The sequence below is a fragment of the Manis pentadactyla genome, chromosome 13 (assembly GCF_030020395.1).
Source record: "Manis pentadactyla isolate mManPen7 chromosome 13, mManPen7.hap1, whole genome shotgun sequence".
NCBI lineage: Eukaryota > Metazoa > Chordata > Mammalia > Pholidota > Manidae > Manis > Manis pentadactyla.
This window is the reverse complement of record NC_080031.1, coordinates 9896114-9913478: the sequence shown is the minus strand read 5'-3', so window position 1 is coordinate 9913478 and position 17365 is coordinate 9896114. Positions and strand designations below refer to the sequence as shown.

General features: G+C 39.8%; 2 protein-coding genes across 2 annotated transcripts; both read left to right on the top strand.

Moving 5' to 3' along the window:
- Positions 1–4345: 4345 nt before the first annotated feature.
- LOC118934669 (olfactory receptor 10G6) lies at positions 4346–5314 on the top strand. Its single transcript, XM_036930327.2, has one exon. It carries the CDS (start codon positions 4379–4381, stop codon positions 5312–5314), a length of 936 nt encoding a protein of 311 aa, XP_036786222.2. The 5' UTR covers positions 4346–4378.
- Positions 5315–11593: 6279 nt separating this feature from the next.
- LOC118934500 (olfactory receptor 10S1) lies at positions 11594–12562 on the top strand. The gene has a single exon (XM_036930006.2). It carries the CDS (start codon positions 11594–11596, stop codon positions 12560–12562), a length of 969 nt encoding a protein of 322 aa, XP_036785901.1.
- Positions 12563–17365: the final 4803 nt, after the last annotated feature.

Genomic DNA, 17365 nt, shown 5'->3' with positions numbered 1-17365 from the left:
TAGATTGTGAGGCAAGATTCCTGGAGGCATGGGCTGTTGGTAAAATTGCAGTATTTCCAAAATCTCTCACCTGGCCTTAGTGTAGCTCCATATCAACAGGTGTTTCCAAGGGCTGGAGAGAAGTGGTCCATCTCCATATCAACAGGTAGTTACAAGGGGGGGCCAGGGCATATCTGGACCAGAGAGTTTGGGTGGGGTCCTTTTTTGCAGCTGGGTTGTGAGAGACCCAGGCAAGCAGAAGTGGACGACTGCTTGTAAATGGGTTTCTCCCACTTTATTTCTCCCTTTGACTGATTTTGGCTTCAAAGGTAATTTGCCTCTGGCTGGAAATGTATTTTCCCCCAAGAGTTACATCCACTAACTAGGCAGTTTTCACATTTGGAAAAGTCCCTATTCTCTTTAGAACTCAATTTTTTAAAAGTGTGAAGTGGGATATGTTTTATATGATTTCTTCAAAGAGCCTCCAAGATCTGGTCTAAGTGTGCTTGACTTTGAAGGGATGGTCAAATGTGTTGCACTCCGTCTAGCTTACTCTCCTACTTACATACTGGATTATCTAGACAATTCTGCCTCAAATAGTTTTGCCTATTCTGGTGCCATGTCCTAGTAATTTACTCTTTAAATCCAAGTTAAAGTCAAATGGCAATTTTTAAGTAATTAACAAAGGCACTCATGTGGCATTTTTGGCTTTAAATTTCTTTCCAATTCCATCCCCATGCTTTTGTGGGGTAAGTAGGTAAGGCTGGTGTTACATCCAATTTATAGGTGAGGAAATGGAAACCCAGAGAAATGGAGGATCTAACCCTTCCTAACTCCTGATCTGTACACTCTAAGCAGGATCTTATGCTACAGGAACACTACTAGGAACTAAGGGAACTTCCTAAAATAGACAAGGTTTATGTTTTGCTGTTAACGAAGCCCACTGCTACTCACTTTCAATCAAGTTAATTGCCCCTAAAGGACAAAGCAGAAGTGATGTCAATCCTCCACCCCCACCCCACTGGGACCATAGGAACAAAGAAACTGCTTGCCAGAAATGGGGACCCTGGATGTCAAAGTCCAGGGACATCACTGCCAACACTCAAAAAGGTTAAGAAGAGGGAGCCCAAAGAAGTGTACAGAAAGAGAATAGATACAAAATCAAGAAGGGGCTTGTCAGAGGAGGGGACCAGGGAACCTGTCCAGCTCAAAAGGGGGCCTCCGCCAGAAACAGCAAAGAGCAAGAGGAATCTGAGGCACGCGGCAGACCATGGCCTCACGGCAGATTCCCATCCAGGTAGTGGCCATCAGCAGAGAAGACTCCATAAGGAAGGCAGAGGTGTAGTAATGCAAATTCTTTTGAGATATATATTCATTAAAAGTATGTTAGGGCCACTGGGGACAGAGAACGCAGCCCAGATCTCCTGATAGCGTTATGCTTTACAGATAAAAGGTGAGGAGGGAGGACCTTTATACTCTGCTCACCAAAGGCCAATTGACCTCTTAGTTTTTTGACCCAGGTGAGTTTCAGGTCTAATCTTAAGCCTGGTTCAGTTCCTACAGGGTTTGCATCAGGCAGATAAAGCTTATATATGGGTACTAATGTCCATTCCCCCAAATTGCTTGTGGAAACTGCTTCCTTTACTATTACACAGATGAATATGCCATATGTTGATTATACAATGTGGCCCTACTACATTATATATGCCACATCACTGACATAGATTTAGTTCTTAAAGGGTAAACTAGGGGTATTTTTCTGTCTTCCCAGGGGGAAAAATGACTATTTCTATGCAGAGAGAACAATAAATTATAAAAATAAATGAGGACAGATTTCAAGGCAGCCGGAAGACAAGACAAAAATATATATAATACAGAAATGGACTGGGCCCAGGAGGAAAACTAATTTTCTGTGTGTAAAAATAAAATTTAAAATGTGAGCTGCTACAGATGCAAAAGAGATTGCTATTTCTTTTTCAGTGGGAATCTATACCAAGTCTCCTCTCTTTCTCTCTCTTGTTGTTTTTTTTTTACAGTTGAGACCTGAGACTAGCAATATTAACAGATTTGTTCAAAATACTATAACTAGTAAATAGTGACAGCCTCAGTGTTGGAATTCTTACAATTTGGGGATCTAGATTATAAGACCTAACTCGTATTTTTCTGAATTCAGTGACTATATATTAGGGACATCCAGAGAGAAGAGACTGTGTTTATTCAGTAAGAGTTAAGCATCTTTCTGCGAAATGTGTGCTGCAAACTTGGGATGAGAAGAAAAATGAGACAAAGTCCCTGTAGGAGTTCACAGTCTAATGGGAGAAATCAGGCACATAGAGGGGTGAACTGCAACATCTTAGTAAGCCTGTCATGGAAATATGAACGAGGTCCTTTGGAGGCTACCAGGAATGAATGACCATTGGGGAGAAAGAGAAGAAAGGCTTTATTCAGTAGATCACATGTGAATGGGATCTCGAAAGATTAGAAGAAAATGTTCAGGCATCAGAATAAAGCTATTCTACATTAAGGGTCTAATATAAGGAGGCAAGAAAGAATGTTCGGTTACAGCATGAATTTGTGGGATGGAGCTCAGACAGAGGAGGCTAGAGCCTTAGGCAGACACCAGGTAGTGAGGCTCTCTGTTCCTATAAGTCATGCCAGTAAGTCTGAACTTTCCCCTTGAGCCCTTTAGTACCAAAACAGTTGGTAATCAAGGAAGTGTGTAGGAAATCTCTAAGAATTTCCTCTGGAATTGTTTCAGAATAGATTCTGTACTGCCTGTTGAGAGATTATTTACCTTCTATGTGGTATAGACCTTTACATTGGGTGACCACCTGTCAGTTTGCCCTGAAGTCTCCTAGGTTTAACAAAGAAAGTCACATAACCCTGGAAATTGCTCAGTCCCCCAAAAAAGCTGTTTTCACTGATGAAAGTGGTCTCTGTGGCACTGAAGAAGATGGAAAGGAGTAAGATTCTAGCTATATGTGATTGGTGGTGTAGAAGGAAGACAGGAAGGAGCCAGAAGGCAGTCATAGCTGCAACCTTGGTTCTTTTGCCCACTGGCAGTCCAGCTGGAAACCAAATTTCAATCCACACCCTCTGAAACCTTCCGAATGATCCTAGGTGGCCCCTGAGCCCTCAGGAAAGGGCTACACTACTATGGATGTTTGCCTTCAGTTGGTAAACAGACTAACAGAGCAAAGATTGGTGGAAGGAAGGATGCACCTCACCTGCCCCCTCAGAGTCTGGAAGAGCTCTGGTACCCGCTAGCCGCTTCCCTGGTTTCTTTCTTTCACTGCAGCTAATGACAGTCACCGATGGTTCTGGGAGAAGAGGCTCTTTGTGATGCTGCTTCAAATTTGAAGGGCTCAAATCTGCAATTAGCCAGCTCACTGGAAGTGACAGGTTCACTTCAGACCTGAAGCATAAACACAATGACTGAATTTGCCTAATAACACAGGACCACCACACATAGTTGACAGAAAATAATAGCTAATATTTATTGAGTGCTACTGTGAGTTTGCAAATTGTTTAATCCTTGCAACAATCCCATGAAGGAGGCAGTATGATGGTCTCGACTTACAGAAGGAAGCAAAGAAAGGTGAAATGGTTTTTCCAAAATACCAATGAGTGGAAGTGGAAGAGCTAGGATTTTTAAATCCAGTCTGACTTCAAAGACCATGTTCTTAAGATACAAAAATGCTACCTTACTGAATGGACAAATGGACAGGCTGATGGATGGATGGACAAATGGACTGTCCTTAACCAGAAGCAGAGAGAAGAGATGACAACAGGTGCCCTGAGGCTGAGATTTTTATATCACTTTGCTATCCTGAAAGGTTTAAAGTGGCATCTGTATTATTGAAATAGAATTTATGAAAATAGATATTTCTAGCTACAACTTCAAAGATTCTGAATATTTCATGTTTGGTGTGCAGTCTGGACAGTGAATTTTTTTTTAATCTACACAGATTGTTATTGGACACACTTACATTAGGAAATACAGATCCAACTCTCATGTTCTTAACAAATAAGCTGTCACCTAACTCTGTTACATAGATGAGAGCTCAAGTGAAGAAAACAACAGAACAGCCATTTTTTTCAGATTGCTTTAGGTTTTAGGCTCATTTATACACACATAATCCGTTGCACGGGTTTTAACCGTGGAGAGAACAATGGCCCCTGAAACTAAGCAGGATCTCAGAACCAGGAGTTGTGGGGAGTGCGGGGAGAAAGCATGATTAAGAACAGGAGCCAGACCAAGAGCACACCTATCTTTCTGAGATCCTTTTCTTTCCATGTTTGGGAATGACCCAGAATACATGTCCCATGCCTAGAGAACGGAACGAGCATTGAGCTTTCCCTTCTGCTGCTTCTTTTGAAAGACGTGAACAGCCAGGAAATGCAAAGTGGAAATCAGACTTCAGTGTCTCACTTCGTTTTGGTGGGCCTGCACCACCCACCGCAGCTGGGCGTGCCGCTCTTCCTAGCCTTTCTCGTCATCTATGCCCTCACTGTCTCCGGCAATGGGCTCATCATCCTCACGGTGCTGGTGGACAGCCGGCTCCACCGCCCCATGTACTGGTTCCTATGTCACCTCTCCTTCTTGGACATGACCATTTCCTCTGCCATTGTCCCCAAGATGCTGTCTGGCTTTCTCTTGGATAGTAGGGTTATCTCCTTTGGTGGCTGTGTAATCCAACTTTTTTCTTTCCATTTTCTTGGCTGCACTGAATGCTTCCTCTACACGCTCATGGCTTATGATCGTTTCCTGGCCATTTGTAAGCCCTTGCATTATGCCACCATCATGACCCATAGCATGTGTAACTACCTGGCTGTTGGCACCTGGCTGGGAGGCACCCTCCATTCACTTTTCCAAACAAGCTTCATGTTTCGTCTGCCCTTTTGTGGTCCCAACCGGGTAGACTACTTCTTCTGTGACATTCCTGCCATGCTACGTCTAGCCTGTGCTGACACCACCATCAATGAGCTGGTCACCTTTGTGGACATTGGATTCCTGGCCCTCACCTGTTTTGTGCTTATCCTCACTTCTTATGGTTACATAGTGGCTGCCATCCTGCGAATCCAGTCTGCCGATGGGCGCCGCAATGCCTCCTCGACCTGTGCCGCCCACCTCACTGTTGTCATGGTTTACTACGTGCCCTGCACCTTCATTTACCTTCGTCCTGGCTCACAGGAACCCCTGGATGGATTGGTAGCTGTCTTCTATACTGTCATCACTCCCTTGCTCAATCCCGTCATCTACACACTCCGCAACAAGGAGATGAAGGCAGCGCTATGGAGGCTGGGAGGGCGCAAGGATGTTCGGCTTCACTGACTCCATGCATTGCAGGCATGCAGTAGACATTAAAATACGGGGCATCATATGAGACACCAGATAATTAGGGAGATTTAAGACAGAAAGAGATAGTAGGATTTATGCAGAGCACAGAAGACTCCTAGGTACAGAGGTGGAAACCCTGAAGAACACCATATTGCTGGCTTTCCAACATGATTTTCCATATTTCTTCTTTCAATTTCAATAGAAATCAATCAATGCAACTCAGCAAGAATGGCATTCTTGCAGAAAATATCCAAAATAAGTAAAATATCCATACGAACACTCTGTTTCTCTGTGGCATTAATCTACATGAGTATTATTGCTTCTAATTCCTGAGTCAATGCCCATGCAACTTTTTATAGGTCACAAATAGCCTTCATGCAAACCATGTGATTTGACCGGGACAACAATTACGTGAGGTAGATGTTATTTTTCCTATGTAACTGTGGGGAAACTAAAGTTTAAGGAAGTAAGCGGCTTTTGCATATACTCTCTAATCTCACCTTTTACTTTGACAAAAATAGTAGATGAGCTTGAACTTCCACCATAATGTGAGGGAGCTGCTACATATGCACTGCACATATGAGTGGCTCTAGCTGCCTGAGTTTGCCTAAGACTCCAGTTTAGTAAAACTGAGATAGATATGTCAAGAATAAGCTTCTTTGCTCCACAAACATAGACTAGATCTCCTTAATGATCCCATGAATATTCATGAGACAGTTCACATGAGAAGGTAGAAGAATGTATGTGCTACGACATTTTTCTCCAGAAGTGTTGAGTATGAATGTGGAGTAGGATGGGATGGGGCAGGTACCTGGTTGCAAGAAGATGACCTGAAGCCTGTTCTGTCGATCTTTCTTGTGAGAATGTAGCCAGTATCTAAATGGGAGCTCTTCTAAGTTTTTGGATACAGGATGCTAGATACACTTGATGTTTCTAATGTACATGGCTGAGTACAGCCTAAGAAGGATCACTATATTCTCCAAATCAATTCTTGTTGTTAAAGAAAAACTGGAATAATAAAGGCAAACTTTTTTCTAAAGACCAGAAACTTTCTGAGATGAAATGTGTGTGGCCAATGGCTTTTCTTGCTTTCTGCTGTAATAGCAGATATGCAAGGTTAAACATCAAAATATGCATGAATAGGCAATCCAATTCAATTCAACAAAAATGCATTCAATATAACTGTAAAACTATGACATTGCTATCTATTCTAAATAAGTTTATAATCTTATTAGAAGAAAATGCATTTTATATGAGTATAAAGGTGGAATGTATGACTAGAAAATGAGTAAGAAACCATTGGTATAATTCAGTGGGTATTAAGTATTGTGGTTCAAGCAACAGAGACTGATAAAGATAATTAGATCTACAATTTTTAAAGCTGGCATCCTGGGAAGTATAGGGTGATTTATGGTTTGAAGGTCTTATAAAATCTAGTCAGTCAGAGTAAAGTAGTAGGTAGAATTTTTCAAGTGATAGGAACAACAAAAACCCTGAGGATAATCCTAGGAGAATGCTCTAGAGAAGTCTAATTTAGTATTTTAGGATGAGCGGCCCTGGGGCTAGGAAAGGGCAGTTAAAAACTCTATTTGGCAAATATACAAAACCACAGTGCCCTCAGCACCTTACAGGTTCTGAGGCAAAAAAAAAAAAAAAGGAAGCAGAGCTCAATTAATAGCCTCCTGAGCTGGAACAGAGACTACCTAGAAGTCAGATTAAAGCAAACAGGAGGACCTCTCTTCCCATCAGGGCCAATGACACATCATGCACAAACGTGAGGGTCACATATGTTAACCTTAAAAATAAGACAGCCAGTTATTTTACCAACAAACAAAGAGTTTATTTAGGAATTACAGAGAATGGCAATCTGGGACATGCAATCTACAGCAGAACTATAGGCATGTATGGAGAGCAAAGGAGAGAAACATTATTTTATAGAGGAGAATGGCCAAGTTGGGAGCTCTGTTTCTAAGAAAAAGAGTCCATTGGAGTAAACTGAAGGTGTCAGGTAGAGTGGCTGTCCCACACACTGTAGCTTCCTAGTGGCTGAGTTTTGAGAGTGTCATTGGCTGGGCTGTAGCAGGCAGCAAGAAGGTGGAAACCTTGGTCTTCCTCCTGGGTGGGCAAGTAGCAAAGGCATGGTGCCCGACTCTTGCAGTGGGATCTGCTATTTACAAGGCATGATGCACCTGAGAGTTTCTTCTGCAGGCCTCCTTGTGACATGTCAGTGAGGTTTCCCTTAATTCATTTTCACACATAAAAGCATGATGTGTTGTTTAACTTTCAATAGAGAAACATAGTTAAATAAATCAATTAAAGAATATCATTTAAAATTAAGACATCTACACCATTAAAAACAAGCAACCAACTTTACTTTATCCTCTATCCACAGTTACAACAGTTGCAAAGCTCATATGTGAACTTAAATCTAAGTCCAGAATTTGACCCCCTCCAAGAAGAAATGCAGAAGTGATTTTTTTTGCAACTCTCTTCTTATCTTCAGAAAGTGTTTGTTTTCACGTGCTTTTTGAGGTTACCTCGCCTTGAAAATGAAAAGGAGATAAGAGCAGAAGAGAAGAAGTAGTTAGTCTGAGTATTTCTCCAGTGTTGAAAATAGTAACAAAGAACACACTACTGTTTAGAGTTTGAATATTTAGTATGCTTTGACTTCTTTCTAATCTTTGGCTTATATTTTTTATATTGTTTTTATTGAAGTATAGTTCATATACAATACTCTATTGGTTTCAAGTATACAACATAGTGATTCAACAGCTAGGTACATTAATAAACCCTCACCCCAACTAGTATACTTACTCTCTGTCAACATAAAAGATGTTACCGAACCACTATTTTCTTTACACTGTACTTTCATCCCCATGACAAATTTATATTATGGTTTAGAAAAGTTAGAATGCTGTGCAGTGTCAAATGTTGTCCCAGGGGTAAGGTTACTATTAATAGAACACTCGTCATGTATTATTATTCCCATTTTAAAGATGTGGAATTGGCATACTGAGCATGAGATGAGGAACTCAGCTATTTGCTAAATATCCAAATATCCTTCAACCAACAGGTGATTGTGATAAGACACAAACCCAAGTCCATCTAACTACAAAGTTCACACCCTTTTTGTGGTGCTTTTTCAAAGATGCTTATGGAAAACACTAAAAATGACATAGCATAGTCTTCCTTCATAGGGGACTATGACGATTGATACATGAAGAAGGGTAAGTAGCATTCTAAGCCAGTTTCTGAATAAGATATCTATCAGAATACATAAAAATGCCACTGGAGTCAGAGAGGAGCTAGAGCATGCTTAGGGGAGAAAGACCTCACAGAGGAGATAAACCTGACCTTAATCTGAAATAGTGGCTTAGATTCTTGCTTCTCAAAGTGCAAATCCATGAAATAGCAGCCTGAGCATCTACAGGAGAGCTATTAGCAAGGCAGACTCTCAGGTCCTTCTTTAGGCCTGATGATGTAGTATCTTAAGATTCTCAGGTGATTCATATACACATTAAAGTCTGAGAAGCTTTGGGTATGTTATCAGATAAAAATGAAGGTTGATTTCTTCAAGGTGGAGTAGAGCAGAGGGGAAAGGAGAAAACTATAGTCAGGTTAGGAGACAGTGAGAGCATCTATCTGAATAGAGAAATGTAATTGAATATAAGAAGGTTGTAAGAAAGGAGACTATATGGATAACATCAATCAGATTTTAAATAGTCTTGAATTATAAAGAGAACATTTTATGTTGCATAGTAAATAAGTATGTGAGGTTGGGTGATGAGCATTTCTAAGAGGGACCAGTGAGACAAAATCTCTTGAGATCTGACAAGTGATATGAAGGATAGAGTATTTCATTAAAGTAGAGAGGTGAGAATTGAGAAAACCTTGTAAGAAACTATTTTTCAATCATCCAGGTATGATGAAATTAGAAAATAAGGAGAAAGATTGTAAAAATTAAAGGATGGATACAGATAGGAGATACATTTCAGGTTTAAGGGCTAATTATACTTAAAGGAAAAAGATACAAAAAAAAATCAAATAGAACTTTGGTACTGAAAAGACTAGAAAGGGTGTGTATAGGAAGATAATTCCTAAAAATGTGAAGAGACAAAATCCAAAGAAGAACATACTATGAACTACAGAAATAGCCTTTCTGATTTTGTAGTGAACACACAATCTCAAGCTGTGGATGAATTTGTGGAGCTCAGGCTCCAAAAGGCTCACTCTGGATGTATGGTAGGACAATTGTATTTCTACCAAAGTAATGAAATGCAAACTCCAGGGAAGACTTCATAGGAATTTGATAAAATTTCCTATGACTTGCAGAAATAAGGCCTTGCCCATCCCCACCTGTGGCTTTACAAAACTTTATTTTAAAAAGTAGGAATAGTAAAAGTGGAGGAAACCAAGTTTTGTAAGACCTTCAGTAAGAGTTGGATTTTCCAGGCTCTCTTGGAGACACTGCATCTTTTTGGATAGTACAGGAAGACTTATATGACCTCGCTATACTTTGTGTGGTCCATGCAATTAGCAATTTCTCCACTGGATGATTTACACAAAAAAAATCTGGCAACAATAAAATTCTACAACCTTTGAACACATACAGAGTAGTCATATATACGTTTGTATGTTCCATGGAGCAGATTGCCCTCGGAAGTGACCTCTTAGAAAACAGAAATGTCCAAGTGAAAAAAAAATGTACTCATGTAAAAAGACAGGTAGCTAAACAGCCACTATAATTGATAAAATCAGGTAAATCACTTCTTCCTGAGCTTCATACCCAATGTCACTGGGACTGAGAATATCTTATCCTTTGACTGTGGGCTCTAAAGCCCAAGCTTTCTCTCCTGAATCTCTTCCTGTTTCACTCTTGTATGGGTCGAGTAGAATTGCCATGTCATATGGTTACTCTTTGTATAACCTTTTGAGGGAATGGCAAACTGTTTTCCAGAGTGGCTGAACCATTTCACCTTCCTACGAGCAATATGTGAGGGCTCCAATTTCTCTACCATCTTTGCCAACATTTGTGATTTGTTGTCTGTTATAGCCATCCTAGATGGTTTAAAATGCTATCTCATTATAGTTTTGATTTGCATTTGCCTAATTTCTTGCATTGCTTAGTGACTAATGATGGTGAATATCTTTTAGAAACCGGATTTTCTATGTTATTCAATATTGATCTTTTGATCATTTCTAACACTACATCTCCAAATTCACTGACATGAAATACCCTTGTGAAAATCTATGCATCCAATATGCAGAGGCAGGTTAGATAAAATTCATGGGAATTGAAGATACAACAGAAATTAGTGGTTTAAAGAAAACTTTCACATAGCGCAACATTTAATTAGGTTTAAGAAGTAAAGAAGGGAAAGAATCAAAGAAAACTTAAATTTCAATTTAGGTTCCACAATAAATAGGCATAAGGAAACATTTCTCAAAAGGTTGAAACAAAGCTTTACAGGAAGATATTACAATATTATTGACTGTATTCCCTATGTTGTACTTTCTTCCCCATGACTAATGTATTTTATGTTGTATATTAACTATATTTCAATTAAAAATAAAAATAAAATAGACATATATCAAAGACTATTTAAAGGGGAAAAAAAGCTTTCTAAGAAGAGCATGAAAGGTCCTGAACAATTTGCTCTGATAATTACGCAGTCATTCCTCTAAGGCTCCACTGTCACGCACTTGAGGATTCATTGTGGGCAGGTGAGGTTCCAAATAGCTCCCTCTGGGTAAGAATGGATAGGACTACTGTGCCCCTGGCTGATGCAATAGTACCCAAACTCTGGGCTAAACTCCCCAGAAGATGGGGTACAACTCCCTGATGACAATGGCAACAAGAATCTGCGTATCCACATCTGCACTATGGCAGAGAACATTAGGAGAGTGAGGTACCACAATTCTGAATATCAGGAAAAATGTGTGCTCTGTGAGAGTAAGGTTTATAATCCACATTTATATTGTCATTATTCGGGGCGCACATTTCTCCAAATAATCATTACAGTTCTTTATGTGCCTTAAAAAGAATGTGGATCTCATCGAAAGATTCATTTGGAAAGTGGCACGAGAAAACACTAGAACAAGTCAAAAGAATGAATTGGGCCTGAATATCTTTCTCTCATTTATGGAACAAGACCATGACAGCATGGCCTAATGGTTAATGACATTTCAGGAAAGGGGAGCAGCTGTTTAGTAAGTCTGTTGATGTCAGATCTGTTGCAAAGAGGATAAAGGAACCATTGTGTGTATGAGAAGATGGCCATGGAGACGGAAGACTCCAACCAGACAGTGGTGAGCCACTTCTTCCTGGAGGGTCTGATGTACACAGCTGAACACCCTGGGCTCTTCTTCCTCCTCTTCCTCTTCATCTACAGCATCACGGTGACTGGGAATCTCCTCGTTCTTGTAACTGTGGGCTCTGACCCTCACCTCTGCTCCCCTATGTACCACTTCCTGGGGCACCTCTCCTTCCTGGATGCATGCTTGTCCTCAGTGACAGTGCCCAAGGTCATGGCCGGCCTCCTGGCTCTGGAAGGGAAGGTGATCTCCTTTGAGGGCTGTGCTGTGCAGCTTTACTGCTTCCACTTCTTAGCCAGCACCGAGTGCTTCCTGTACACAGTCATGGCCTATGACCGCTACCTAGCTATCTGCCAACCCCTCCACTATCCAGTGGCCATGAACAGACGGATGTGTGCGGGGCTGGCCGGGATCACGTGGGCCATAGGGGCCCTGCACTCTGCCGTCCACACCTCCCTCACCTTTCATCTGCTCTACTGTGGGCCCCACCACATTGCCTACTTCTTCTGTGACATCCCCCCCGTGCTGAAGCTGGCCTGTGCAGATACCACCACTAATGAGCTTGTCATGCTTGCCAACGTTGGCATTGTGGCTGCAGGTTGTCTGATCCTCATCCTCGTCTCCTACGTCTTAATCGCGAGGGCGGTGCTGCGGATCCGCACCGCTGAGGGCCGGCAGCGCGCCTTCTCCACGTGCACCTCCCACCTCGCGGTGGTGCTTCTGTACTACATGCCACCTGTCTGTATCTACCTGCAGCCTCGCTCCAGTGGGACAGGGGCTGGGGGCCCTGCTGTCTTCTACGCGATAGTCACTCCCGTGCTCAACCCTTTCATTTACACTCTGCGGAACAAAGAGGTGAAGCGGGCTCTGCGGAGGCTTCTGGGCCCGAGCCCCCGAAAGCCTCCAGCAGGCAGCCCACTCCCCTAACCTGCACAGCAGCTCTATTAATGCGTCTACCGGGAAAGCAACTATTTATTCCCATATCAAAACGGGGAGGGAAGAGCCTTCAAGTGGAAATCAGTGTAACGTGAGTTTCAGCTCAGCCACCAACCTTTCCCCCTTCAGTGGGCCGAGTGACCTGCCTCAGGGTCTCAGTCACAAACTCCATCTATAAAGGAAAAGACTGGATTAGGGGATGTCTAGCCTACCTCTAAGATCTAAGTTCTATGGCTCACAGGTATGTGAACTGCTACTCATATTCTCACTTATTTTAATCAGTGATTTTTATTTTTATGAAATAATTTTATTGGATATATAACACATACTAAATACTTCTAATAACAAAAAATAGAATAAATAAACTATAAATGGAACTTTGTATATGTACCACCTAGCTTAAAGGAAAAATTCACACTTTTAGGATGACAAAATACAACCACAAGGAGAAAAATGACTTGTGCACAGTTAGAAAGAGTCATTATTTTTATTTTCCCACTCAAGACGGTACATAACTAAGTGGTAAAAGGATGTAGATTTTGCAGTGAGTTGGACCTACCAATATTTATACCTGGTCGCATAAGTCACTAGATATAGACTCTTCTGCAAATTTTATCATACTTGGTGTTTAAGTGTCCTCTTTAAATAGTAAGGTTAAAAATAGCTACTTTGTGGAATTCAATGAGGACTAGTCACATAATGAGGTTAAGTCCTGGTGCAATATAGATGTTCCTGTTTCTTACCAACCAAGCTAAAGAAGTCCAAGAGAGGTTATTATACAAACTAAGGTTCAAATTGTCTTTGAAGAATTAACAGGGTTTTGATATCATCAGTGAACATGGAGAAAGCAACTACCAAATTAAAAAAAATCACTAGACTCTAAGATGACAAATGATAAGTCAAGGTTCTAGCTAAAGTAGCTTGCCATGTAAGTGGGAGGAGTTGTCAGGTTCAAAAACTGAACCAATGACCCAAACTATGGACTAAAAAGTCTACAGAATAAAAAGGGCTATGAACGACAGACCAAAGGGTTTAGTTTATGTACCAGGCATTCTACCTCTTTATTTCTCTTCTTCTTCAGCTATTAGAAGAAGAAGAATCCACATTCTTTAAATGCTAAATAATGGGATCAATGAGAAGAGAGAGGAAAAACGAGACAAGTGGTAGAATGACCAGTGAATAGACAATCATCCTCTCATTGTTTAACTTGGGTGATGACACTGGCAATGGGGAGACCTTGTACAGAATTATATTAGAGGTGTTTTAAACAAAAAAAAATAAAGAGAAAAAGGGAAATTGTTGGAGACTGCCAGAACTGTAATAATATAATATGTAATAACTGTAATAAGGTAATATCATGTTTGACACATTTATGTGCAAGACACTGCATCCTTTCCCTATATTATTCCTCCTTAGAACCACATTTTAAGACAATGTTATTATTTATATTATACAGATAAGAGATGAGACAGAACGAGGTGAAGTAACTTTTCCAAGGCAACCAGAAATAGTTGAAGCCAGGATTTCAACTCAAATACCTATGGCTTCAGCGACCACACATTCCGATTATACCATAAAATATTAGAGAGAATCAAATCCAGCTCCTGCCATTTAAGAACTCCCAATTACATCAGAGTTCTCAAAGTTACTTTAGACTTTTAACCACGGGCAGTCCTCTTTGAGATAAGGATTGGTTGACCTTTAAATAGTGCCTTAGTCCTCTGTCAATGCAGGGTGTGAAACTGGCACTTGTGAGAGGGAAAAGTACATCAGAAAAAGAAACAAACGCAGTGAGGATACAACATTCATTCAAAATTCAGAGCTGATCTTCCTTGGTCTAGTATCTTGGAGTTATTGATATGTCTGTAGGACAGCCACTCGTAAACCAGGTGAACTCATTATTCCACCAGAATTATTCAGCACACGTAGAATATACGTAAAACCAAATACGGGATGGGAGATGGTGCTAAAACAAGCTATGGTCCTGTCTCGAAGCATTCGTCTATTTTACCATATGGATGCCTTCTTGAGGTGATAGGAAAAATTATGGAAGACGATTGTGGCTATGCAATGCCAGTCTTAGATCATTCCCTTCTTCTCCACTTTGACCCCAGCAGTTTTCTATCCGGCTACCCAGTAAGAATCCTTTACTGTCTAGAACTCTACTCCTCCACCTTCACATCTGACTCTGGCTACATGGATGTGTGAAACCCCTTCTTGCTGGGCTCATCTTTAGTTGACTTGACTCACAGCATTCTCAGTGAGAAAAGCAGGTCCCCAGAATGTTTGCCAGAATCAGTGACAATTGTTCAACATTGCAGCTGCCTGAGGTGTTGGTAAGAGTTGAGGCAAATAAGAAGCTGACCAAAATTTTAAAAGGGAAAGCTTGGAATGAGAAGTGCATGCAGGACTTTGAAAATCTCTAATAAATTCCTTGGAATCTACAAGGCTATACACATATGCAGGGTTGTGTTCATGCCCAAAAAAGATCTAAGAAAGCCCTAATTTCTCACTCTGGCTGACCTTGAGGTTATGTGCACATAGGAAGTGAAAGTTCAGAAAGAGTTTTACACTACCTCCTGGGACATTGAAAACACACCCACTGCAAACACATAGCTCCTTACAAAGACTTGGAGACTTCGTGGCACAAGGTGTTTAAGGACATATGCACCTGATCGTTAGCTAACTATATCTTAAAATAGCAAAAGCCAAATTGTCTATTCTTGCAATCCTAATGGTGCTCATTTTTGAAGCACATTATTTGATATGCTTTGACATAGGTATACACTCTTGAGACTATCATCACAATGAAGACAATGAACATTTATTGTCCCAAAAAGTTTCCCTGATACTCCTTAATAACCTCCTTCCCATTCCTCCATATCTCCCTACATTCTCAGGTAACCATTGATCTTCTTTCTAACACTATATATAAGTTTGCATTTCCTAAAAGTGTATATAAATTAAATCATGTAGTATGCAGTCTTTTTCACTGACTTCTTTCACTCAGTGTAATTATTTTGAGATTTGTTCTTGTTATTCTGTGTATCATTAGTCCATTCATTTTAAGTGTTGAATGGCATGTCATTATATAAATATGCCACAACAATTTTTCTATTCACCTGTTGATGAACATTTTGAATGTTTTGAATATGCCTATTAAAAATAAAGTTGCTAGGAACATTTGTATACAAGTGTATACATGGGTGTATGCTTTCATTTCTCTTGGGTAAATACCTAAATAAATTATTGTTGTTATAAAATACTAAGCTTTAGAATGTTTAGTTACACAACAAAAACTTAATGAAATGGCTGTGGAAAGGAGTGAAATGGAGTGAAATGGCTTGATCATATCATGGGGAAGAAAGTGGAGCACAGAGAAGACAAGTAGTGACTCTGTGACATCTTGCTACACTGATGGACAGTGACTGCAGTGTGTGTGGGGGGGACTCAATAATATGGGTGAATGTAGTAACCACATTGTTTCTCATGTGAAACCTTCATAAGAGTGTATATCAATGATACCTTAATTTAAAAAAAAAAAGAAAATAAAGAAATGGATTGATCATAGGGTAGTATGTCTTTATTTACAAAACTAGCAAAATATTTTCCAGAGTGATTTTTTCCATTGCACATTCCTAACAGTACTGCATGAGAGCTTTGATTGCTCCAAATCTTTGCCAACACTTGGTATGGTCAAGCTTTTTAATTCTATACATATGATCATCACACATACACACACACACAAACACATTCACACACACGAAGATGGGGTTATATCATAGAGACACAGGAGCCAACTGAAAGCATTCTCAATGACCAAAACTGGAATAATTTGAGCAGCAAAATAAATTAAGTATTATTGGATTATTATTTAAAATATAAAAATATCCATGAGTCTATAGTGATACAAACAAATGGTTGATAAATAAATAAGAAGGATGAACAAATCCCTGTTGCAGAAGCCCAGAGAACTTGAAAGAAAAGAAATAATAAAGATAAGAGTAAAATTGAGTGAAACTAAAGCAATAGAGAAAAACAATAAAACATATATCTGGCTATTTGAAAAGGTCAGTAAATTAGAAAAGCCACTACTAAGAATGACAAAGGAAAAGAGAGTTGCATAAATTACCGACATGATGGGGGGAACAGCAAATGTCACTACAACATCAAAACAATAATTAGGAGACATTTAAGAAAAAATTTTACACATAATCCTGACAATTTAGATGAAATGGATTAATGCCTTTAAAAAAACTATCACAACTCAACCAAAATGGAATAAAAAAGTTGAATAGACCTATAACTAAGGAAATTGAAATGACAACTTAAAAACTTCCCCAAAAGAAATCTGCAGGTCTAGATGGCTTCACTGAAGAACTCTGCCAAACATTTAAAAATTAGCACTAATTCTGCATAATCTTTTCTAGGAAATAGAAGTAAAGAGGACACTTCCCAAATCATTTTATGTAGCCAATATTATCCTGATACAAAAACTAGCCAAACACAGTACAAAAAAGAAACAATAATATCCCTCTTGAACATATCTGCAAAAACCCTTACTAACTGTTAGCAGACAAATTCAGCAATATAGAAACATAATTGTACACCACAACCCAGTATTTTTTATTCCAAGGAGTGAAGGATGGTTCTATATTGGAAAATCAATAAATGTAATCCATCATATGAATAAGCAAAAGAAAAAAGAACACATGATCATATCATTTGAGACAAAAAAATTTGACCAAATTTAACAACCATTCATGATTTTAAAAAACCAAAACTCTCAGAAAT